The sequence below is a fragment of the Nothobranchius furzeri genome, chromosome 15 (assembly GCF_043380555.1).
Source record: "Nothobranchius furzeri strain GRZ-AD chromosome 15, NfurGRZ-RIMD1, whole genome shotgun sequence".
In the NCBI taxonomy this organism is placed as follows: Eukaryota; Metazoa; Chordata; class Actinopteri; order Cyprinodontiformes; family Nothobranchiidae; genus Nothobranchius; species Nothobranchius furzeri.
In genome coordinates this window covers 47068678-47094328 of record NC_091755.1, presented here as the reverse complement: position 1 = coordinate 47094328, position 25651 = coordinate 47068678, and the positions used below count along the sequence as shown (strand labels likewise).

The 25651-nt window shown below is 46.7% G+C and overlaps 1 protein-coding gene across 1 annotated transcript; it reads right to left on the bottom strand.

The window, feature by feature from the left end:
- Nucleotides 1–886: 886 nt before the first annotated feature.
- Nucleotides 887–24434, bottom strand: slc6a8 (solute carrier family 6 member 8). Its single transcript, XM_015977212.3, has 13 exons — nt 23871–24434; nt 11098–11229; nt 9632–9902; nt 9410–9542; nt 6632–6766; nt 6440–6543; nt 6138–6262; nt 5078–5190; nt 4805–4942; nt 4623–4725; nt 2134–2234; nt 1887–2057; nt 887–1217 (listed from the first exon to the last, which is right to left on the bottom strand). The coding sequence occupies exons 1-13, from the start codon at nt 24199–24201 to the stop codon at nt 1083–1085; spliced, it is 1992 nt and encodes a 663-aa protein (XP_015832698.3). The 5' UTR covers nt 24202–24434; the 3' UTR covers nt 887–1082.
- Between the last annotated feature and the right edge of the window lie 1217 nt (nt 24435–25651).

Here is a 25651-nt window from a genome sequence, read left to right as displayed (position 1 = left end):
TCAGACCGCCAGATCGGATCAGCTCCAGGGTCAGACCGCCAGATCGGATCAGCTCCAGGGTCAGACCGCCAGATCGGATCAGCTCTAGGGTCAGACTCTCAGATTCGATCAGCTCCGCCGTCTTATTTGTTTTATTCTGAAGACAAAAGGATCTGCGTTCCACTTCCTGCATCTGAGCTGATCTGATCTAAGATATTTTTGATCTGATATTAGGAATGAGATCCACAAACCCAGGTTCAGAACAAAGACAGAACCAGCTGCAGAGCTGATCCTGGAGCTGCTGGTTGGGAGGACGGGATGTTTGGCCTGCGGATCGAAGCACCGGCAAAAAGAGACATGATCAAGTGGGTTTTGGCAGTCTGGAGCACTGGTCTGAGATCAGACCAGGATGACTGTTTGGCACTGTTTGACCCAAAAACGCAGCTTGACCTCTGACCCAATGAAGTGGATCAGAGGTCAGACAGAACCACTGTGCTGCTCAGAGATCTTCTCCAGGTCCAGCTGGACCTCCTGACATGAAGGTGTGTTCAGGGACTTCTGATCCATCAGGCTCCAACGCATCACAGAGTTGTGGTTCTGATGGGGATGGGTTCTACAAGTGGCATTGATGGGTCTATAACTCTGTCTCAGAGACAAACTAAACACTGCAGGTTAGTGTGTGTGTGTGTGTGTGTGTGTGTGTGTGTGTGGTGTGTGGTGTGTGTGTGTGTGTGTGTGTGTGTGTGTGTGTGTGTGTGTGTGTGTGTGTGTGTGTGTGTGTGCGCGCCCCCCCCCAACGTGTAATTGCACTGACACCCTTCTCCAGCAGGAAGACAATCAAAAGTGTTTGTTTCCACCTTCAGCCAGCAGAACCAAAGTCTGTTACGGGTTCAGAAGTGCTGGTTCTGGGGAGGAGATGAAGACTGTTCTAAAGAAGCTTTAAGCTTTGGTTGCCATGGTGATGTGGAGGATGGATCTTGGGCAACCCGTCAGAGGAAACGGATCGGTGAGTCCAGCTTGCTGCAGCCTAGGTAGTAGGTGGACATGGATTGTGTCGGAGCAGCATCAGCCATCTTGTTTTTTTTGGGGGGGCTGACTTCAGCCTACATGACGCTCTCAAAGATGATGACCTTGTTGTCCTCAGAACCGGGGGTGAGCGAGTTCAGGGACCGGATGTGAGGGTCCATGTACTCCAGGTGGTGGTTCCCCCACACCGGGCTGGTCAGGTGGGCCCAGCGCTGCAACACACAGGGAGGTCATGTGATACAAGATGGCTGCAGAACAGTTACCGAAACAAAAACTGATCAGCTGATCTGGTCCAGAAACAGAATCACTGAACAGATTTTAGATTCTCCTCCACCGACTCAACACGTTCAGACATTTTCGTTGTCTCTTAGGAAAACTTACAAATAATTTATCTCTGGTCCATTAGCTTCGTGAACAGCCTCTGCTCAGAGAAATAATGTATGTCCTTCAGAACTGGTGAGCTAATGGCTAGGCTGAGGTCACAGCTAACCGTTATGACTCTCTATGCCACCATCAGTTTCTCTTTTCTCACATGAACCTCGGGGACTAGCCATTGGCTCAGCCTAGCTGCTAGTTACGCCTAGCAGTTAGCTTGGGCTAGCTGTTAGCTCATCGGTCTTAACGGATGTAGACTCTGTTTCTGTGATCTGAGGCTGTTATAGAAGCTAACGGGTCAGATAGGAAGGAGATTGTGACATTCCTTTAGATGAAGCTGATGAATCAGACTGATTAATGAAAGTCAGGTGAATTTCTGTATTTGAAATTTAATGAATATTTTCTTCTCTCCTCTAAGTTTTTCTGGATCCTGGTCTTGGTTCAGGACTTTGTAGAATAAGAGATCTAATGTCTGAATTTAACCCAGAGGGACTTCATCAGCTGACCTCTCTGAAGGTTCCTTTAGCCCTGAAGAGTTTGTAAAGGATGCTGACGGGAATGCAGAGCATGGAGGACAGAGCCAAGCACCATCCAATCACCTCCCCCCACCATGGGTACGTGTACACGTTGTTGTAGGTCAGAGGTTTGTAGTTCACCAAGTGGAACAGGAAGATGCCCTGTGGGAGCAGCAGAGTTAGAGTGATCTCGTCGGGGTAGGAGTGTTGTTAAAACCATGGTGGCGTTCATCCTCACCAAGCAGACACATGGAGTTATGAAGGACCAGCACCACTTCATCCACGGGAACGGCCGGTAACCAATCATACGAGCCACATCGTCCATGAAGCGATCAGCACCTGCAGGCCAGGTGGGTCAGAACCAAAATATGAACATGAATAAGATCTCTACAGTAACAAGCCTTTTAAGTTGGTCTGAATCAGTGATCCTCTAAGTTGTTCGGGATCAGTGATCCTCTATGTTGGTCTGGTTCAGTGATCCTCTATGTTGGTCTGAATCAGTGATCCTCTAAGTTGGTCTGGATCAGTGATCCTCTACGTTGTTCGGGATCAGTGATCCTCTAAGTTGGTCTGGTTCAGTGATCCTCTATGTTGGTCTGAATCAGTGATCATCTACGTTGGTCTGGATCAGTGATCCTCTAAGTTGGTCTGAATCAGTGATCCTCTACGTTGGTCTGAATCAGTGATCCTCTACGTTGTTCGGGATCAGTGATCCTCTAAGTTGGTCTGGTTCAGTGATCCTCTATGTTGGTCTGAATCAGTGATCATCTACGTTGGTCTGGATCAGTGATCCTCTAAGTTGGTCTGAATCAGTGATCCTCTACGTTGGTCTGAATTAGTGATCCTCTAAGTTGGTCTGGTTCAGTGATCCTCTAAGTTGGTCTGGTTCAGTGATCCTCTAAGTTGGTCTGGTTCAGTGATCCTCTAAGTTGCTCTGGATCAGTGATCCTCTAAGTTGGTCTGGATCAGTGATCCTCTAAGTTGGTCGGGATCAGTGATCCTCTACGTTGGTCTGGATCAGTGATCCTCTAAGTTGGTCTGGATCAGTGATCCTCTATGTTGGTCTGGATCAGTGATCCTCTACGTTGGTCTGAATCAGTGATCTTCTAAGTTGTTCGGGATCAGTGATCCTCTATGCTGGTCTGGTTCAGTGATCCTCTAAGTTGTTCGGGATCAGTGATCCTCTATGTTGGTCTGGTTCAGTGATCCTCTATGTTGGTCTGAATAAGTGATCCTCTATGTTGGTCTGGATCAGTGATCCTCTACGTTGTTCGGGATCAGTGATCCTCTAAGTTGGTCTGGTTCAGTGATCCTCTATGTTGGTCTGAATCAGTGATCATCTACGTTGGTCTGGATCCGTGATCCTCTAAGTTGATCTGAATCAGTGATCCTCTACGTTGGTCTGAATCAGTGATCCTCTAAGTTGGTCTGGTTCAGTGATCCTCTAAGTTGGTCTGGTTCAGTGATCCTCTAAGTTGGTCTGGATCAGTGATCCTCTAAGTTGGTCTGGATCAGTGATCCTCTAAGTTGGTCTGAATCAGTGATCCTCTACGTTGGTCTGAATCAGTGATCCTCTAAGTTGGGCTGGTTCAGTGATCCTCTAAGTTGGTCTGGTTCAGTGATCCTCTAAGTTGGTCTGGATCAGTGATCCTCTAAGTTGGTTTGGTTCAGTGATCCTCTACGTTGGTCTGGATCAGTGATCCTCTAAGTTGGTCTGGATCAGTGATCCTCTAAGTTGGTCTGGATCAGTGATCCTCTACGTTGGTCTGGATCAGTGATCCTCTACGTTGGTCTGAATCAGTGATCCTCTACGTTGGTCTGAATCAGTGATCCTCTAAGTTGGTCTGGATCGGTGATCCTCTAAGTTGGTCTGGATCGGTGATCCTCTACGTTGGTCTGGATCAGTGATCCTCTACGTTGGTCTGGATCAGTGATCCTCTATGTTGGTCTGGATCAGTGATCCTCTAAGTTGGTCTGGATTGGTGATCCTCTAAGTTGGTCTGGATCGGTGATCCTCTACGTTGATCTGGATCAGTGATCCTCTAAGTTGGTCTGGATCAGTGATCCTCTACGTTGGTCTGGATCGGTGATCCTCTACGTTGGTCTGGATCAGTGATCCTCTACGTTGGTCTGGATCAGTAATCCTCTACGTTGGTCTGGTTCAGTGATCCTCTAAGGTGATATCGATGTGTATATGAAACTATCATGGGTAGAACCCGTCACGTCTTCACTCATCACTTCCAACAACCAGCACAATTTACGTTCCAGTAACTTAATCTCTGGTTATTCCCAAAGCTCGCGCCTCCTTTGGTCCCTCCTCATTCCAGTTTGCTGCTTCCAGCGACTGGAATGAGCTGCAAAAGTCACCAAAGCTCACCGCCTACATTCCATTATCTACCTTCAATCACTCATGGTGATCAATAGTTTCTGATGAATGTGCTTCTGAGTACTTAAAGAGAGTTTAGGTCTGTTTTGAGTGCTTGTACAAATTCTAAATGAATTTAAGACTCTTGAGCGAACCTGGCCAGGAGTGTGTGGGTGTGTGGAAGTTGATCACGCCGCTTTAGCACCCGTCATCCACACGTTCCTTCTCTCAACTCCAGAGTCTGAACTGTGACTTTTACTGTGGGCTAAAACCTGATCTGACATCTATTAGTGGAGTGTGTACAGCAGCAGCTGTGTGTGTGTGTGTGTGTGTGTGTGTGTGCGCGCACGTGTGTGTCATACCGTAGACCCAGGCCACTACTATACACTCCCAGAAGGACTGCCACAGCAGCGTCATGCCGCTGGCGGAGTAATAGTCGAACAGCTGGAAGACGTACATTCCTCCCTGCAGAGACGGACTGCTCAGTGTCGTTCTACCTCCATGGTTGCCGGTTCAAATCCGACATGAAAACGTTCTGACTCACCTGAGTCACCATGGAGAGGTCGATAATGAAGCAGAGCAAACAGCAGATCGCCACGGCGATCTCACGTTTGTAGCGATGATAATGTTTCCCCGGAAACAGATCCAGGATTCCGGTAACGAAGCCCTCCACTCCCACAAACTGTTGCGACACAGTAAATCAGTCTGAGTGTCCCTGGAGCCTGAAAACCTTGCTCTCTCACATCTTCAAGGGGTACTCAAGTATTTATACTCAGTTACTTTGCTGTGAAAGGGAGGAAGGAGGAGTTTAGTTCACCTGACTGTCGAGTCCAAGCAGCAGCAGCATGAAGAAGAAGAGCGCCGCCCAGAGCGGCGCCACTGGCATCAGGCTGACCGCCTTCGGATACGCGATGAAGGCCAGACCTGGACCTAAAACCCAAACAACACAATGAACAGAACCCAGACCCTGCACCAGAACCCAGACCCTGCACCAGAACCCAGACCCTGCACCAGAACCCAGACCCTGCACCAGAACCAAAGCCTTTCTGTTTGAAGGAAAAAGAGGTTAAATTAGATTTTTACTTTCATTCCAACGCTTCATGTTTGCAGTTCGAACCTGTTGGATCATGCTTTTATTGTGAAAGTCACAATAAAATCTCATTAATTTAGGTCAACTTTATAATTAATCTTCCGACATTTGAAGCTCTGTGGATGAAACGTTCTCTTCTGTTGTCCAAGTTAGACCTTAGAGAGGGGATCTCCTCACCGTGCTTTATTCTGATAGGTAACTTCAGAATTTATAAACAAGCTAAACGTGTAGTTAAAATCCGATCATGCTTATGTTTGTTTACATCATCGTAGATTATCATGCAGGTACGGGAGAGTTGGACCTTAAAGGTTCTGGTGGGTTGGAGAGAGAGAACTGAACCTGATCCACCTCTAAGACCTGCAGCCTTGTGAGGACAAACTAAATATAACCACGTGTTGATGATGTCACGCCACATGGTGAGGAGCTAATAATACACGTACAGTAGGCTAACGCACATACACGCGCACGCATGCACGTGTGTGTGTGTGTGTTCTTGTACATACTACATACTGAGGACCATCCTCACTTTTTTTTAGAAGCTCACCAGATGGTTTTAGAGGTCTGGTGTGAATTAAGTTTTAGTTCAGGTCAGGGTTAGGAGTAGATCAGCACTGGTTAGGGTTAGGGTTAGGGTATGGGTTAGGCATGGGGGAGTCACAAAAATGAATGGGGGGTCCTCATTATGATAGAAAGACATGCGTGTGTGTGTGCATGCACACATCTATCGGTAACTTCCTGTTCCCTGGACCCCCCCTCTCCGTATAGATCTGGCGTTTTGACTTTTTACCTGATTCTGCCACCTGCGAGATGTCGACTCCCTGCTCGGCCGCCATGAATCCCAGGATGGAGAAGACGACGAAACCAGCAAAGAAACTGGTCCCGCTGTTAATGAGGGCCAAGACGAAGGCGTCCCTGCAGGAGGACATGATGGGTCAGAGGGACACCTCAGAACATGAAACTGTGTGTGCGCGTGTGTGGGTGTGTGTGGGTGTGTGTGTGTGCGCGTGTGTGGGTGTGTGTGGGTGTGTGTGTGTGTGTGTGTGTGTGTGTGTGTGTGTGTGTGTGTGTGTGTGCGTGCGTGTGTCATACTTGTAGCAGTCGTTGTTGAAGCGATTGTAGCTTCCCAAAGCAGTCAGAGCTCCGAGCCCGATGGCGTATGAGAAGAAGATCTGCGTTCCGGCATCTATCCACACCTGAGGGTCAGAGGTCAAAGGTCAGGGATCTGGTGGGGTCGCCTTTCAGCACCTGGACAGTGCTCAGAACCCATCAGCGTGAACGCACCTGAGCCTCCTCCAGCTTGGACCAGTCCGGTTTGATGTAGAACATGATGCCGTCGTACGCTCCAGGAAGGGTGACGCCGCGGACCAGCAGGATGATGAGGACCACGTAGGGAAAGGTCGCAGTGAAGTAGACAATCTGAAACGCACAAACGGGTCAGCTCAGAACCAGAACCACATCTCTCAGCTGGAACAGAAGCTCTAGGGAAGACGTTTATTTGTTGTTAGGAGGCTTCATTCAGAACCCGTGGGCGAGGATGCATCAGAACCAGGTCAGAACCACGCTTCACCTGGTCTGAAACCTTCTCGAGAACGCTGACACGCGTGGAGCTTCTCCTCCACCAGCTGGTCTCCAGGTGGATCAGAACCCAGACGCTTTCTGGTTCTGGGCGTTGGACTCGCAAAACCTGAACCTGGGTTACACAAGAGGGGAGGCGCAGGAGGCCCAACTGTGTTCTGACCCAGCGAGTCAACAGGAACCAGATCTGAACAGAACAGGGCCCACCTGGGAGGATCAGGTAACAAAGGCCCTGAAGGAAAAACACGAAGACAGCACTGGCCTGACACACACACACACACACACACACACACACACACACACACACACACACACACACACACACACGCGCGCGCACGCACGCACGCACGCACGCACGCACACACACACACACACCTGAACATTCAGACTGTTGGAGGGTGACCTGGACCGGTACCAGGCTCTACTAGAACCTCCTCCAGCCTGATTAAAGGCGACTGTTTTGACCCAATAGGTTCTGACGGTCGGGTTTGGGTTTGGACACGAGCAGAACCAGCTCTGTGACCGGACCTGCTCAGCTCCGTTTTCAGCCTCCTGCTGAGGTCCAACAACACCGGGTCGATCTGCTGGTACCGAGAGCCGTGAGACTCGCTGCTGGAAGTCTTCTCAGTTTCTACTTTAGTCAGGATGAACCAGAACCACACAGAACCAGAGCCAGAACCAGACCCAGAGCCAGAACCAGAACTATTCTGTTCCCGTTTAGTCACGTAGCCGCTCATAAAACTGTAAACATGCTGGGTGTTTGGGACTGAGACGGGTCAGAACTACGTGTGAAGTATTTTAAACATTCCTGCAGGTTTCCGTCATCCTTTCTGCCAGGAGGGAAAGTTTTCCCAGTTCAGCGTGACCTTTAGCGGAGTCAGCGTGACCTTCAGATCAGCTGTTTCAGGTCAAACTGTTTTTTATTTATGATCAGAACTTGAGTCTGGGTCGGGTTTTGCTTTTGTGTGGGTATATTTGTTGTTTTAATGCTTTCTCCTAACAAACTTTCCCCAAAACTTCCCGCTGACACGAACGAGGCTCGTTATTCCCGGAGCAGCAGCTGCAGACGGAGCAGGTGGAGTCCTCTCAGTCACGTCCCACTGCGGTGCAGCTGCCCCCCATCCGCAGGCCAATCACAGCCCGCCACATCACGAGCTCCTAACCCACCCTTGGTTGTCATAGCAACGCTGAGCCGTCATGTGACCACAGCGCGCGTGTCACCACAGCAAAACAGACAAGGTGAATCACAGGCGGCAGATTTAAAGGGATAGTCCCACATTTTCTCCCTCCTGCAGAAACAACTCGATCAAGACGGATAGATTTTATTTATACATAAACAGATTATCTATTTATTTATTTAAATAAAAAAATGTGTTTTTATTTGAAAATATTTTTTAATTTAAAACAAACAAGTACATGTGTTTTTATTTACAAGTAAATCATCTATTAATTTAAAATAAATAAATGTGCTTGATTTATAAATAAATAATGAATTTATTTAAAATGAACAAATAAATAAATGTGTTTTTATTTATAAATAATTAATTCAATTTAAGAAAAATAAATGTGTTTTTATTTGTAAAGAATTATTTATTTAAAATAATTTTTTATTTACAATATTTCATGTATTTAAAAAAATACATGTGTTTTTATGCATGAATACATTATTTATTCGTTTAAAATAAATACATAAATGTGTATTTATTAAATACATAATTTACTTAATTAAAATAAATAAATAAATAAACATGTTTTTATTTTTGAGAAGCTTTTATCTGAAGCGACTCACTTGTTTCTGCTCTGGGTTGAAACACGGGACAGTGCCAACAACTGCTCATAGCTCAACTGATGATGGTAATAATAATAATAATAATAATAATAATAATGGTGATAATAATAATAATAATAATAATAACAATAATAATGGTGATAATAATAATAATAATGATAATAATAATAATAATAATAATAATAATAATAATAATAGTGATAATAATAATAATAATAATAATAATAATAATAATAATAATAATGGTGATAATAATAATAATAATAACAATAATAATGGTGATAATAATAATAATAGTGATAATAATAATAATAATAATAATAATAATAATAATAATAATAATAATAGTGATAATAATAATAATAATAATAATAATAATAATAATAGTGATAATAATAATAATAGTGATAATAATAATAATAATAATAATAATAATAATAATAATAATAATAATAATAATAATAATAATAATCAATAATAATAGAAATCATGGGGAGAAACATTTACAGAAAAACTCTCTTAACTCAAGGGATGAGCCAATGAAGAACAGAACCAGTTTAAAGTAGATCTTCAGTCTCTGGTACCAGCAGCCTGTCACAGAGAATCAGACTGGTTCTGGTTCTTTAGTTGGATCCATTTGCAGACTAAAGGGAACCCAGTCTGATTTGATGAAATGTTCTGACTGAAGGACCTACCTTCCCGGTGGATTTGACTCCTTTCCAAACGCAGAAGTAAACCAGAACCCAAACGGCCACCAGACACAACATCAACTCCCAGTTCATCCGCCCGGGTTCATCCAGACCAGACGAGATGTTCAGAACTTTGTTTCTGCACAGAGAGACGACAGAACCCCCCCGCCCCCGTCAGCATTAAATATGCAGCTGGGGCCGTCAGGTTGACCCGACACCAGAACTTACTCCCAGAACTCGATGATGGGCGAACGGGCGTCAGACAGGTCCGAGCAGGTCATGTTGCTGCTGCCCACGGTGACGTTGGCCAGGCTGGCGTTCTTACAGTCCTGGTGGTGGAAGATCTCGATGCAGTTGGGTGTGTTCCATTCGTTCTCACAGGTGGACCAGGGGAGGGTGGAGCTAAACGACTTGATCAGGTAGTAGAAGCCCCAGGCCAGAACCATGATGTAGTAGGTGTTGCAGAAGAAGACAATGACCATGGAGGCATAACCTAGGCCTGTGGAGAGACAGCAGGACACGATGAAGCACTACTCTGCTGTTGCTAGGCAACAAACTGGCCATCTCAGAGCCTTCATGGACACATCGGTGGACATCTTAAACATCTTCCGACAGTTTAAGGTTCATCCATCAGAGACACGCCTCAGGATCAACAGGAAACAGGAAGTGGTCCCTGAGCTCTAGCGGCCACGTTCAGACTTTTAAAAGTGTGTGTTTTAATTGTGTAACTCCTGTTTTTATTTCCTCTAATCTCAGGCTAAATGAGAGATAGCACGCAGCCACCAGTCTCCCAGAATGCACTGCTGCTGAGACACGATGAGCAGGTGAGTCAGCAGTCAGGTAAAGTTTGACTTTGAGCAGGCCTTCACACACCGAGCGTGTGCGGTCCAAAGTCTGGTGAGCAACATATTCTGTTGTCATGGTAACAATAATAAAGAGCCTATTGGACCAAAGCTGTTTAATAAAAACTAATCATTTACGTACTCACGTTACTTTTAAAGCTTTAAGATGCCGTAAACAGGGTGGGATTTGTGTGTTTCCATGGTGACGACTCTGGAAATCTGCCTTTCTACTGGAAATCAAATCTGTTCAAAGCCTCCAGAACCTCAGAGCTGACTAATACATACTAACTACAGCTCTTCTCCAATGGTCAAATATGGGAGGAATAGGATTTCAAAATAAAAGTCTGAACTAAAACAAGAAATTAAACTAAAAAGGGTTTCTGTTGCTGCTGAGGGTGGAGATCAGATGGAGTCTGGCTCATAAACAGATTTATCAGATCCCATGATGTGTGTGTGTGTGTGTGTGTGTGTGTGTGTGTGTGTGTGTGTGTGTGTGTGTGTGTAAGCACGTATACATAAGCTTTTATCGAGACCTTCAACTCAAAGTGTCCTTAGATGTTGGCTTATGTTTACACTGAATGTTGGAATCTGAGTGTGTTACACACACACACACACACACACACACACACACACACACACACACACACACACACACACACACACACACACACATTGTGTCCCATTGACAGAGAACGCTGACCCAGCTGATTCTGTTGGGTTTAACTTTGCTTTAATAAGAACTTAACATGGGACGGATGAACCACAGCCACCAGACCTGAAAGGTCATTGCGGCTCTGACCTTTGACCTCCTGCAGAGGTCAGCCTGAGCCCAAAGCGCCCGGCGTTGCTGACCTTTGAACAGCGGGGCGATGTTCCACACGTTGATGCTTCCTGCTTTCATGAACTGACCCAGCGCGATCTCCAGGAAGAAGATGGGAATTCCTCCGACAAACACGATCAGCAGGTACGGGATCAGGAACACACCTGTAGGGCCCAAACAGGTGAGACGTTCAGGGACAATCGCAACGTCACACTCTAACTTATTAAAGATAATTAGCATTTATTATTATTTTAAATTAACAATAAAACAAAAGTTTTATAAAAAAAAAAGCTGTTTAATAATGACCCAGCTCAGACTTTCTGAGGGATCCTGACCCGGTTCCGGTTCTGTGGAACGCAAACTTAACAAAACGAAGAATCTGAACACAACGGGGACTGGACCTAACCCAGAACCAGAACCTGATTGTCCTTCAGAACTGGGTCAGATTTAGGTCCCTGAACAAAGACCTCTCTTGGTCCTAGTCCGAGTCCAGGTTCTGGTTCTAGTCCGAGTCCAGATTCTGGTTCTAGTCCGAGTCCAGGTTCTGGTTCTAGTCCGAGTCCAGGTTCTGGTTAATCTGATAGAGTTTTGGATCTAATTTTGATAAAAACTGGGAAACAGAGTCAGAATGACGGGAAAACTCTGGTTTGTTGCTCATTCGCAAAAATAAAAATTAAATTTTTTAAAATAAGTAAAGTGTCATCTAATATTTATATAAAAACAAATAAAACAATAAATCAGCAGATTTTCACCCTGACCATCTTCCTAATTAGTGATTCATGCACACACACACACACACACACACACACACACACACACACACACACACACACACACACACTAGGGGGTAACTGGGTCACGGTCCCACCAAGAGCTGGAATGAAAGGAATTGAGGAGGAGGGAAGCTGAAGCGAAGTGACGATGGGGGTGTTTCATAAGAGCAGCAGCCATGACTTCCTCAGCCAACATTCATGTCATCATCAAGTAGTCATTTTCTCTGATAAAACATCCTTTAAAAGTCCCCCCCCCCCCACACACACACACAGCTCATGTAGCTGTAGCTGCCCATAGGTGATGAGGATGATGATGAATGAGCTGCAGGAACTGGATGAATTCCAGAAGGGTCACATGACTCAGTGATGATGTAATGCTGTTAGCTCCTCGTTAACTCAGTGATGGGATTACAGAGTTTAATCAGCTGCAGTGACACACACACACACACACACACACACACACACACACACACACACACACACACACACACACACACACACACACACACACACACACACACACACACAGCTGAAATGACACGTTTCTCTTTATTAAATTTTTCTCAGATAATTGTTGTTTGCATTTGGACCCAACGGAACCATTACAGAACCAACCTGAATAACAGGTGAGGCTGAAGAGCAGATTGTTCAGTGTGAAGATGAAGGAGGAATCGGCAGGTAACACACACACACACACACACACACACACACACACACACACACACACACACACACACACACACACACACACCTGGACCCAAGACAAAAATGGTTGGATGCTAAGCTAACTAACCTGGGTCAGTCAGTGGGTTAATTACTCTGTTGTCACCGCCTTCATCATCGTCATCATCATCACTCAGTAGAACAGCCACATTGCAGCACCGGAGTTCACCCCGTGTTCTGATCCAGAATTAGACCTGAGTAAGAACGGGTCTCCTTACATCACGCTGGGCCTAATTCAGCTCTACGGGTCACGTGGATAACCGCGCCGAGCAGATCAATAATTACCTGATAGGAAAGGGCCAATACCAGAAGCCTCACGTTGCTTTCTACACAACTTCACAGTGAATAGAGGAGCTGCTAATCAGCTAATGTAATAGAATTATAACAGCTGATCCAATCAGAACCAACAACCCAAACTTGATGCTTCTGTAAATCATCTCATTCCATCAATAAACATCACACAGACATGGTTCTGTGGAAATTTTACACCCAAAACACGTCCTGTCTTTAATATTTTAAGTGTTATCATCTCTCATCAGCTTGGTTTCCATGGAAACGTCATCCAGCATCCTTAGAAGAGCTCCATGTTGTGTCCACAGAGTCTTTTGGTCTTTAGAGAAAAGGTTCGGTGCTGCTGGGCTGAAAGACCCGGGGTGACTCAGTGACCCTGAGAGACCCGATGACCTGGAGAGACCAGATGACCTGGAGTGACTCGATGACTCGAGGTGACTCGATGACTTGAGAACATCTATTTGCTGATGTCCAGCTGCAGCAGTGAAACTCATCACGCCTGAACTTTACCTGGACTTTGGTAGAACTGACCCAGTTTACTCTGACAGAACTGATAAGTAGAACCGACCCAGAAGGTTCCCCGTTCCCCTTCAGCTACGGCAGCAGAACGTTTATCCATCAGCTGTCTGACCAGAAGCAGGTCCCATCCTAGAAGCTGCTTCTCATCAGAACCAGAACTCTATCAGAACCACGTAAAGCATTTGTCCTGGTGAAGGACACCGGACTCATGTACCCATCAGAACCACAGGTTCTGATTCTTTTCCTGTTTTCTGATAATTGATTAGCTCTGATTGATCTGATCAAGCACACATGCTCTGCTGCATGTCTCCATGGTAACAAACCCTTGGTTGGGTCTGTGGCAGTGGGCGGAGTCAGGTACTTTTATGACTGCATGTGTGTAGATGTATATGCGTGCGTGCGTGTGTGTGTGTGTGTGTGTGTGTGTGCGTGTGTGTGTGCGTGTGTGTGTGTGTGTGTGCGTGTGTGTGTGCGTGCATGTGGACCAGAGATTACCAAGAGTGGCCTGTAATCTTTTAATCCTGTTCACAGGCCTCACTGCTGCTCCTCTCCTTTTTTTCTCCTCTCCTGTCCTTTACTTTTTTATCTTCTTCATGTGTCCCCCTTTTGTTTAGTTCATCCTTCCTGATCTTAAATCTTTCTCCTTAGTTTCTTTTTGTGTTACATAATTGTTCATGTCCACACACACACCACACACACACACACACACACACACACACACACACACACACACACACACACACACGCGTGCGTCTGAGGGGCAGAACTGACTAAAGATGAAACTGAGCTTCAGGTCAGTTTAGAATCCATGAAGCAGAGAATCTTTGTGGTGTGTGTGTGTGTGTGTGTGTGTGTGTGTGTGTGTGTGTGTGTGTGTGTGTGTGTGTGTGTGTGTGTGTGTGTGTGTGTGTGTGTGTGTGTGTGTGTGTGTGTGTGTGTGTGTGTGTGAGAGAGAGAGAGAGAGAGTTGGTGCTGTCGTCACATTATCAAGGGCACACATGTGCTGCAGGATAATAAATCTGAGTCTGACTTTTTGGAGGACAAAGTCAGAAAGGACAGAAAGAGGGATGAGAGGATAAATAATAAAAGAAAGGAAAAGAAAAGAAAGGAAAAAGAAACAGATACAAAGAGGTGATGGGGAGGGAGTGAGGAGCAGAGCGTCAGACCACAGCTCGGAGATCCGTTTGAACACTGAAACATTTAGTTTTGGACCAAAGTCAGAACGGTCCTTCAGCTTTGATGGACGAGGTGTGAAGCAGGTGACCTTTACAGGAAGTCAGCGTGTAACGTGAGAACTGGACCTTTACTTTTGATTCTCTGTGATTTAGGCCTGACCTCCTCCTCCTCGTCTCCTCCATCCAGCTCAAACTGATTGACGGTGCAAATGAGATCTTTTCAGGTGAATAAAGCCGTCTCAGGAGTTTGTCTAGTTAACCTTGTCCTGTCTGTCTCCTCCTGTCTCCCGTCCATCACATCTGTGTCCTCTTCTACCACAGATGAAACTGATCGGCTTCAAACAAATCGCAGAAATTAAACTGAATTGTATCTGATGTTTATCTTTGATCAAAAACATGAAAATGTTTATTTTCCTCATGAAGCTAAAGCGGTTTTAATATTTAGCTTCCTTTAGCTCATGAAGCTAAAGCAGTTTTAATATTTAGCTTCCTTTAGCTCATGAAGCTAAAGCAGTTTTCGTATTTAGCTTCCTTTAGCTCATGAAGCTAAAGCGGTTTTAGTATTTAGCTTCCTTTAGCTCATGAAGCTAAAGCAGTTTTAGTATTTAGCTTCCTTTAGCTCATGAAGCTAAAGCACTTTTCGTATTTAGCTTCCTTTAGCTCATGAAGCTAAAGTGGTTTTAGTATTTAGCTTCCTTTAGCTCATGAAGCTAAAGCAGTTTTAGTATTTAGCTTCCTTTAGCTCATGAAGCTAAAGCAGTTTTAGTATTTAGCTTCCTTTAGCTCATGAAGCTAAGGCAGTTTTAGTATTTAGCTTCCTTTAGCTCATGAAGCTAAAGCGGTTTTAGTATTGTAACGTCCCGTCTGACACAATAACGGTTGGAGACGCTCACTTATGCTTTAGTCCTTTTAATGATTCCAAAAGAGTTGCTGTTGGCCGCAAACACACCGAAACACCCAAAACCAAAACCAACAGACAGAGCGTGAGACCAAAAAAACCCAACAACCCCTCCCCCTTCCTAGAACCCCCCCCCCCCCCCCCCATTCCACTCTATCACCATAAAAGAGAACCCAGCAGAACAGAACTATTAGCTGCAAAGAATGTGGCACCTGGAACAAATACTGCTGACATTCTCACATAGAACACAGCTAAAGTGCAGAACGTTACACTGCCCCCTCCCCACTAAGACCCTCGTCCCGAAGTCTCTGAGATGCCTGGGGGGCCTTCTCAGTCTCTGAGGTCTGTGTAATGTGACCAGGGGCGGCCGCGCCTCTTGTCCTGAGGCAGCCAGTTGCAGGCAGGGGGTGAGGGTGGGGTGGAAGCAGGGGGATGGGGGGTGTCGAATCCCCATGAGCAGGCATGGGCCGCCTAGGGCTCTGTTGCGGTTGAGCGGTGCCTCTGTATGGTGCCAGTCTGTCCCAATGGAGGACCACTGTCCTGCCCCGGGGGGGAAGCTGGACCCTGCACACAACCTCTCCCAGTTTCTCAAGGGCCCCACAAGGACCCACCCAGTGACATTCCAGTTTGGGACATCGACCCTTTTTCCTCCTGGGGCTATACACCCAAACCCGGTCACCGGCCACGAAGTCAAGCCCTTTAACCTGCAGGTCGTAACTCCTCTTCTGTCTCATGCCTGCTTTTTGCAGCTGGTCTCGGGCAAATGCATGAGCTGAGTCCATCCGGTCCTGAAGCCTCCTGGCGTAGTCTGGGCCTGGAGGAACAGCGGGGGAGTCAGGGGGTCTCCCAAAAGTCATCTCCGGAGGGGCGCGCAGTTCTCGTCCCAGCATGAGCAGTGCAGGTGTGCATTGGGTGGAATCCTGTACGGCAGACCTGTAGGCCAGCAAGACGAGGGGAAGGTGCATGTCCCAGTCCCGTTGGTGCTCTGCCGTGACAATGGCTAGTTGTTTCACCATGGTTCGGTTGAAGCGCTCAACCAAGCCATCGCTCTGGGGTTGCAATGGGATGGTCCGAGTCTTTTGCATGCCCAGGCGTCCGTCCATGGCAGAGAACACAGCTGACTCAAAGTTCCTTCCCTGGTCACTGTGAATGGTCTCCACTGCACTGAACCTTGAGAACATGCCCTCCACCAGGACATCAGCCACCGTCTCTGCTTCCTGGTCTGCAATGGAATAGGCCTCAGGCCACTTGGTAAAGTAGTCCATGGCAACTAAAACATAACGGTTCCTCCTGTCTGTACAGGGGAAAGGCCCCACCACGTCCACCGCCACTCTTTCCATTGGGGCCCCCACTGCTACCTGCTGAAGCTCGGCACGAGACTGCTGAGGTGGACCATTGTGCGCTGTGCAGAGATCACAGCGACGGCAGAAATCCTTCACATCCCTCCTGACCTGACCCCAGTAAAACCCCTTCCGGATGCGGCGGAGAGTCTTTGCCACCCCAAAGTGACCAGTCCCTGCGGCTCCATGACAGGCCTGGAGGACATGGTCCCTTAGCACTCGGAGAACCACCACCTGCCACCTTTCCTCTCCAGTGGCTGGCTCTGTCCAGGCCCTCTGTAGCACCCCATTCTTTACCCTAAGGGCATCATATTTCACAAGCAGTCCCTTGGAAGCAGAAGAGCACCCTGACACTTCCTCCCACCGTGGTTTACGGCTGGCCTCCACCCAATGTAGCACAGATTGCAGATCAGTGTCCTGCTCTTGTTGCGCTCTCCACTCTGTTTGGTCGACCATTTGAGTCACTCTGCAAACCTGTCTGTTCCCCTCACATGTGGTGCCTTGCTCCTCCTCCCCCCAGATTTCCGCCTCTCTGGCCTCCCTCCTCTTGCAGTATCCGCACCCCGCATGCACGCAGGACCGTCGAGACATGGCATCAGCATTTCTGTGCTGAGTCCCTGCCCTGTACTCAATCGTGAAGGAGTACGATGCTAGCTCCTCCAGCCAGCGGGCTATCTGACCCTCCGGTTCTTTAAAGGACATCAACCACTTTAAACCAGAATCATCGGATCAGATGGTAAAAGGGAGACTGCAGAGGTAGTATCTGACATGGTCTATGGCTTTAACAAATGCGAGGAGCTCTCTGCGGGTCACGCAATAGCGCGGTTCTGCTTTGTTGAATGTCTTACTAAAGTAGCCCACCACCTTTTCCCCATCCTCCCCTGTTTGACTCAGAACCGCCTCCATCCCCACATCACTGGCATCTGTGTCGAGGATGAACGGCCGATTGTGGTCGGGGGGTGAGGATTGGAGAGTTTGTCAGAGCCATCTTCAAAGAGATGAGGGCCTGCTCACACTCTGGTGTCCACACAAAGTCACATCCTTTCCCCAGCAAGCAGAACAGGGGTGCAGCTATACATGAGAATCCTCGAACAAACCGCCTGTAATAGGAGGCCAGCCAAAGGAAGCTCTTCAAGTCCTTTAGACTGGTGGGTGTTGGCCACTCTCTCACCGACCATACCTTCTTCTCCAATGTGCCGATGCCCTCGCCCCCGATCCTGTGGCCCAAAAATTCCAGCTCCCTCCTCATGAAACAGCACTTTTCTGGGTGAAGCTTCAGTCCTGCTGTTGCTATTCTCTGCAGGACCCTCCTCAGTGAACCCAACACAGTCTCAAAAGAGCTCCCGTGCACAAGAATGTCATCCAAATAGACTAAACATTCCTGACGGGGAATGGCATCCAACACCCTCTCCATTAGCAGCTCAAATGTAGCTGGGGCGTTGCACAGACCAAAACTAAGGACACTGAATTGCCACAACCCCGCCCTATGCAGAAAGCAGTCTTTGGACAAGCCTCTGGGCTGAGTGGAACCTGCCAGTACACGCTGCGTAGGTCCAAGGAGGAGAACCAAGATGAGCCTGACACCAAATCCAGGGACTCGTCTATGCGAGGTAGCGGGTACGAGTCCTTTTTGGTCACACTGTTCAGAGGCCTGTTGTCTTCAATCGCCCTGTCGGCAGCCTCCTGATTTTCTTGGGGTAAGCGGCGAGGGCGCGTCTTCATCAGCCGCGCGTCCCCTGTGTCGATCTCATGTTGGACCAGGTGTGTCAGGCCTGTCTCCTCCTCTGAGAGTGCAAAAATGTCTTAAAATTCCCACAAAACTTGCCACAGCTCCTCTTGTTGATTTAGTTGTAAGCCATCACAGCTACGCCTCCAGATTTCTTTCACCGCTGTCAACCTGTCGACCTCTCCTGAACCAGAGTCCTGAACCAAGGACTGGGACAATGAATTCTCTCCAGTCTCTTCGGGGGCATGGAGCAGAAGCGCAGCCGGGCTCACATAGAACACAGCTAAAGTGCAGAATGTTACAGTATTTAGCTTCCTTTAGCTCGTGAAGCTAAAGCTGGTTTGATATCTACCTTCCTTCAGCTCATGAAGCTAAAGCAGTTTTAATTTTTAGCTTCTTTTAGCTCAGGAAGCTAAAACTGTTATAATATTTAGCTTCTTTTAGCTCAGGAAGCTAAAGCTGTTTTATTATTTAGCTTATTTTAGCTCATGAAGCTAAAGCAGTTTTAATTTTTAGCTTCTTTTAGCTCAGGAAGCTAAAACTGTTATAATATTTAGCTTCTTTTAGCTCAGGAAGCTAAAACTGTTTTAATATTTAGCTTCTTTTAGCTCAGGAAGCTAAAACTGTTATAATATTTAGCTTCTTTTAGCTCAGGAAGCTAAAGCTGTTTTATTATTTAGCTTATTTTAGCTCATGAAGCTAAAGCAGTTTTAATTTTTAGCTTCTTTTAGCTCAGGAAGCTAAAACTGTTATAATATTTAGCTTCTTTTAGCTCAGGAAGCTAAAGCTGTTTTATTATTTAGCTTATTTTAGCTCAGGAAGCTAAAGCAGTTTTAATTTTTAGCTTCTTTTAGCTCAGGAAGCTAAAACTGTATTAATATTTAGCTTCTTTTAGCTCAGGAAGCTAATGGTGTTTTAATATTTGGCTTCATGAACTCCTGAAGCAAAAGCTGTTTCAATATTTAATACAATAAAATAAAATTATTAATAAATCTGTTTGCAAGCTGATTTCCTCTGAATCCAAAAGTTACTCATAAAATTTACGAGCTTTGATGTCCATAGCTTCCGCTCCTGTGGCTAATTAAGCCGTCTCCTTAAAGGGAGCTGGTGTCCATCTCCATCAGTCACCAGGTAGGATACACAGGACGCCCTGGACAGGTGTCCTGTACATCACAGGGACACACAGAGACAAACAACAAATCACACCTAGAGACAGTTTAAGTCTCCATTAACCCAACATGCATGTTTTGGACTGTAAACCACGAGCAGTGGGAGAATATTGTTAAAACCACAAAGAAGTTTTGAACCTGCAACCTTCTTGCTGTGAGGCAGCAGAGCTACCAGCAGCCTGTGATTATTAGTAACTTTTCTTTGAGTTGTCTGAGAATCATTGGGTTCAAAGGTTAAAAGTCTTTAATTCAGGGTCACAGTATTTTCTCTGCAACAATAACATTTGTTTTGATTTTTAAAAATGTGAAAAAAAGTATTTTCTATAAATAATTTGATTAATTTGGTTTGATGGCTTTCTGTTACATGGAGATCAGAAATAGAATTTAAATAAATGTAAAACAAATTACAGTAAATTATTACAAACAGGAACTTTAGGAGGATATTGTCGATCTGTTTTCCTCCCATTGCCGGTTCTAGGGGCCGGGCCAGGGGGCACTGGCCCTTGTTGAAGTCTGAATGGCCCCCTGAAGTGGTCCTGTCCTGCCTTTCTACAGCAATCAGATTAAAGGTGGATGCATTTCCACGTCCAAATTTTTGTGGCGTTAATGAGCCAAAATAGAATTTGGGTGTTTTACTTCACAAAAAAAACGTTAAACTGATCCTATTTGTAATATTTAAAGAAATTAACGTAGTGCTATAGATTCTCAAAGGCTTTGTGTGCTCATATTTTCGTAGAGTAAAAACGCAAGTACAAATACATTAAAGTACTTTAAAACCGGGGATTGTGTGTAGGGATGCTGGACTAGTGAACCAGACCAAAGTCTTGCAAAGTTTTACAATAATATATTTATTTAGTCTGGTTTGCCAGGCTGGTCTGCCACTGTTTCATCCATATTTAATTTCATCCATATATAGTGACTTTCTATCCTCCACTGTGAAGCTGTCCAGACTGGTGATTGTTGGTGACTTTAACATCCACGTTGATGATCCATCTGATCACTTTGCCATGAGTTTCTCCAGCCTTATGGACTCCTTCAGCTTTACCCAGCATGTTTCTGGCCCCACACACACCAGGGGGCACACTCTGGACCTTGTTTTTACCCTGAGTCTAAATGCTGACAGTGTTTGTCCTGAGGACGTTTATATTTCAGATCACCATTGCATTTTCTTTAACTTGTCAGTTTCTGCGTCCCCACCTCCTGCTCCCCGTATGGTTAGTTCTCGTTTTCTTAATGAGAGCACAGCTAGCAATTTTTCTGCTGCTTTTGATCCACCCTGTTCTTCTGATAACGACCCAGATTCCTTAACTTCTCAGTTTAACGAGCACTGCCTCTCTACAGCTGAATGAAGATAAGACTGAGATCCTCATCTGTGCCCCAGATAAGCTGGTTCCCAAAGTCAGAGACTCTCTTGGTCAGCTTGCTTCTCACACCAAACCTTCTGTCAGGAATCTTGGTGTGACCTTTGACCCAGCTCTCACCCTGGATTCTCATGTCAGTTCTCTTGTTGGCTCTTCCTTCTTCCATCTCAGGAACATTGCTAAGCTGAGTCCCATTCTGTCCCGCTCTGAACTTGAGACAGTTCTCCACACCTTCATCTCCTCACGCTTAGACTACTGTAACTCTCTTTTCACGTGTCTGAGCAGAACCTCCCTGAACCGTCTACAGGTGGTTCAGAACGCCTGTGCTCGGCTTCTGACCAAGTCCTCCAAACACACCCACATCACCCCGCTTCTCCTCCAGCTTCACTGGCTGCCAGTCAACTTCAGGGTTCATTTCAAGATCCTGGTTCTGGTCTATAGGGCCTTACATGGACAAGCACCATCTTACATTGGTGATCTTCTTAGTCCCTACACCCCCAGCAGGTCCCTGAGGTCCAGTGATCAAAGCCTAGTGGTTGTGCAGCACCAGGCTAAAGGTCAAAGGTGACAGATCATCTGCTGCTGTGGCCCCCAGACTCTGGACCTCTCTCCCCCTGAGCCTGAGATCAGTGGACTCAGTGGTCTCCTTTAAAAAGCAGCTGAAGACTCACTTGTTCAAGCTGGCTTTTGTATGACCTTCTTCACCTCTCTCTCTTTTTTCTGCTCTCCCCACCTATTCCACCTTCCTCAGGATCCACTGGTTTCCCTCTTTCCTGTTCACTCTCTCTCTTTCTTTACATTTTTTGATTCACAATTGTCTATTTTTGCTCATTTTAAACATATTTTAACCATTTTCTAAATGCTTTTTTATATTTTTACATTTTTTGTTTTTGTGAAGCGCCTCGTGATTTTTATCTTGAGAGGCACTACAGAAATGATATTTTCTTCTTCTTCTTCAATTTTAACACACACACGTGTGTGTGTGTGTGTGTGTGTTTGTGTGTGTGTGTGTGTGTGTGTGTGTGTGTGTGTGTGTGTGTGTGTGTGTGTGTGTTTGAAACACAGCCTCTCAGCACATGGCGTTGAGTTTCCTCTTCACACTCATTTTGCTGGCAGACGTGATCACAAACATGCACACAAGCTGTCAAAGCTCCGCCCATTTTTTGAAAGCCTGCCCCCACGCTAAAATACACCCCCGCTCCAGTGAAACATTAGAACCTGATCATTTCCTGCAGCTGCTGCAGGTCCGGTGCAGGAACGCTTCTGGATGATCTGAATGAAAACAGAGCATTGTTGTTGTTGTGTTTAGCTGAATCTTCTGAGCTGACCAGGAGGGTATTCCAGAGTTTAGAACATCAGGGATGCCCTGATAAATCCCTGATTGACCCAGCGCTCCCCTCCCAGTTTTGCCGTCTCCTCGAATGATTCTCAGGCGGATTCAATCCCCTCCAACCCAAGCGAGGATCGGAAATCACGACTAACGTGCGTCCACAGGCAGCCCCTGTTAATCGATGCTAGATAAATGAGAATGGGAGTAAAGGACAGAGCCTCGTTCTTCATCCGGACGGAGCGATAATCATTCATTCATGCCTACGAGGACTACACAGATGCCATAACTAAAACAGAGACCATGAGCTGTTTGGATAAAGCAGTGTAGCTGGAGCTATTTAGTTCCAACGCCCAGAGTTTACATGTTCCCATGGCAACGTTGGAAGTCCACTACAGCTTTTGTTTCTCCACAGATTTTATTAAAGTTTTCATCATTTATGCGTTGTTTTCATGTTCTGCTCCGGAGTCTGGATGTTTTTAGACTGGAGGATGTTGTTTCTGCTGAGCAGCTGTGAGTTTTAAGGTCATGGTGGTCATGTGACCCTAAATGTTAATGCTGTAAACCGTTTGTCACAAATGCACATCATCTCATAACATTACCGTGTTTGCCACGTGTGACCAGAGCTGTTAACATTTGTAGTCACATGCATGAATAAAGTATCTCCTCTTACATGAATTACGGTAGCAGCTGTACGCTAGTTTAAGGCTACTTTAACAAAAAGAGGCAGCGTGTTAATGATACGGGCCCGTCCCAGACTAAAGCTGATATAATTATACTTATTAATGATGCTGACATCAGGGGAATCAGACGCTCCTGGCTGCAAATGAAGATTAAGTAGAAAATATTAAGATGAAAATCCAGTTAGAGCTCATGTTTACAAGTTTAAACTCCTCATTTATTTATCATTTAGCCATGAAGAACAAAGCTGCGGCTGCTGCTACCGCTGTGGGCCAGAGGTGGCGCTAATTCACCACCTCGTGGCTGCTAGCCACCCACATGAAAAAGGCGACATCACTTGCCTTGCCCAATCATAGGGCTTGTTCGAGATGAGCCAGTTCTGTGCAGATTCGATCACCGATCACCGATGATCGGCTCGCAGTGCATGCCGGTTAGATTTGTGTCTGACTTGACGCCGACGTGCTCTGACGTCATGCATACGTAGGCAACGATAACCTCGTGAGATCAAAGCGGCCGCAGATTTTGGAGCAAGGCGCTGCAGTTGCTCTCCACTGCCTGCAAAACGTAGGACATGACAGGAAACGCCTGGCTCTCACCTGATCTCAGATCTGATTGGTTCACATTCACTACAGGCTAGCCACGTTCGTAGCACCGATTTAGGGACGGTTACACCGGCAATCTCACAAGAAAGCCTCGTTTTGGAAAATCTTGCTTTCTGGAATATCCCCTGGTCTAGAACCAACCTGTGGACCAGCTGACCTGATTTGACCTAACTCAGCTTTAGCTCCGCCCCCAGGTGTCTGCGGGTGTGTCAAACCTCACCTCCTCCATTCTTGTAACACAGGTAGGGAAACCTCCACACATTCCCAAGTCCAACAGCGAAGCCCACACAGGACATGATGAAGTCCATCTGCCTCGTCCATGTCTCCCGCTCTTGATATCCTGGCCCCGCCCCGTTGGCCACGCCCATTCTCTTGTCCTGTCCATTACAGGCCCCGCCCACCATGCCACCACCAGGCATCGCTGCCAGTGGGATGCCGGTAGCAGCTGCAGCGGGGTAGCCGGTACCGTTAGACAGAAGGAGGGGGGTCTTCTTGGTCTCCTCCAGGAGGACCAGTGAGCAGGAGGAGGTGGGCAGAACCTGCTTCTCCATCAGAACCAGAACCAGGCAGGTACACGTTAATTATACAGGAACAGTCTTGTTGTCCCTCAGACGCAGATTCTGTCTCAGGATCCAGTCCACCTCTCTGAGACCAGTGAAGAACCAGTACCACACCAGTGATCCCAGTCCACCTGAGATGATCCTCCACTTTCAGTTCTGAAGTCTTCCCGAGTCCCGCAGACCCGTCAGACACGGAGCAGGTCCGGTTCGGTCCGTTATGGACCCTTATCTCCAAAGTCCAAAGTCTTCTGCTTAATTTGAGTTCGGTTCGGTTGGGTTTATTCAGACAGAACACACGAGAACAAAGGGTTAACAATCAAAATAATCAGGGTATTTTTTATTCTTTAGTCAGAAAAAACAAATAAAAACGTTAAAAGAAAAGGAGGAGAACCGGTACCGGACCGCGACCTTCAAAAACAATCCACGAAACACTTGAATGTGAGTCTGAAGAATCGCATGGGAACGGAGACTCACGGAGGAGACGGCGGCCTGCGGGGGGACGGCGCGGGCGGGGAGGACGACCGGACCCCGGTGAGCTCTCCTCTACACACCCGGAGCGGGTCAGACGGCAGGCTGGGTTCGGGCGGCGGGAGGACGGTGCAGGACGAGGAGCTCCATACGGGCCAGAGACGGGTTCGGGTCCGGGAGCTGCGGCGGTCAAGCGGTCTGAGCCTCGCGCAGCAGCGGAGCCTTAAATAAAGGACGGACTGTCCGCGTGACGTCGCTGGCCACGCCCCTCTCCCGCAGCTTCTCTCAATCCATCAATGTGACGTCACTGGGATCCCGCTCACGACTCAGAGCATGAATGGATCAGGTCAGAACCGGACTAGAATGAGGACCAGAGTGGTTCAGATCCAGGTTCTGGTCTGATATTGAAGGGTCTGTTGGTCTGGAGACAGTTTTTATTTCATAAAGACGCGTCATGATACGGAACCGGAACCGCTCCAGAACCAGCTTAGTCCGAGTGGGAGGAAAACATGAAGAGACGAGGAGTTCTGGTCTGGATCTGAGTGGGGGTTCTTGACTAGAAAAGAGGTTCTGGACTGGATCAGGTGCACATCACTGATGAGCATCCTGCTGGGTGAATCTGGTAATTGGGTCTGCGGTTCTGGTTCCGCAGCATCAAGCATGAACAGCAGGTGGTGGTACCTTTGCATCCTGCAGGTGAGACCTGAAGGTCACAGGAAGGTCAGCCTGGTGGAGAGAGAGGCATCATCAGAGTCAGGCTGAAAAGTTCAAACTGAGGAAAGAAAGCCAGCAAAACCAGAACCATCAGGGTTCATCATGGCTCTGACCTGGTCAACAGAAGCTGTTTACGTTCTGGAGAAGGACCAGAACCTGGCCTTGGACCGATCTAAATGGATCTGATGGGGAAAGACATTCTGATCCAGGAGTGCTTGTCTCATTAGGAGGAAGAGAGTGTTCTTCCTCTGGTACCTGC

Excerpts from the sequence above, each read along its gene's own strand:
- slc6a8 (XM_015977212.3), bottom strand. The coding sequence starts at position 24,201 with ATGGAGAAGCAGGTTCTGCCCACCTCCTCCTGCTCACTGGTCCTCCTG. Across the intron at positions 6,544-6,631 it reads CCAAGCTGGAGGAGGCTCAG|GTGTGGATAGATGCCGGAAC; the intron begins GTGCGTTCACGC and ends TCTGACCCTCAG. Across the intron at positions 2,235-4,622 it reads AGTAGTGGCCTGGGTCTACG|GTGCTGATCGCTTCATGGAC; the intron begins GTATGACACACA and ends CCTGGCCTGCAG.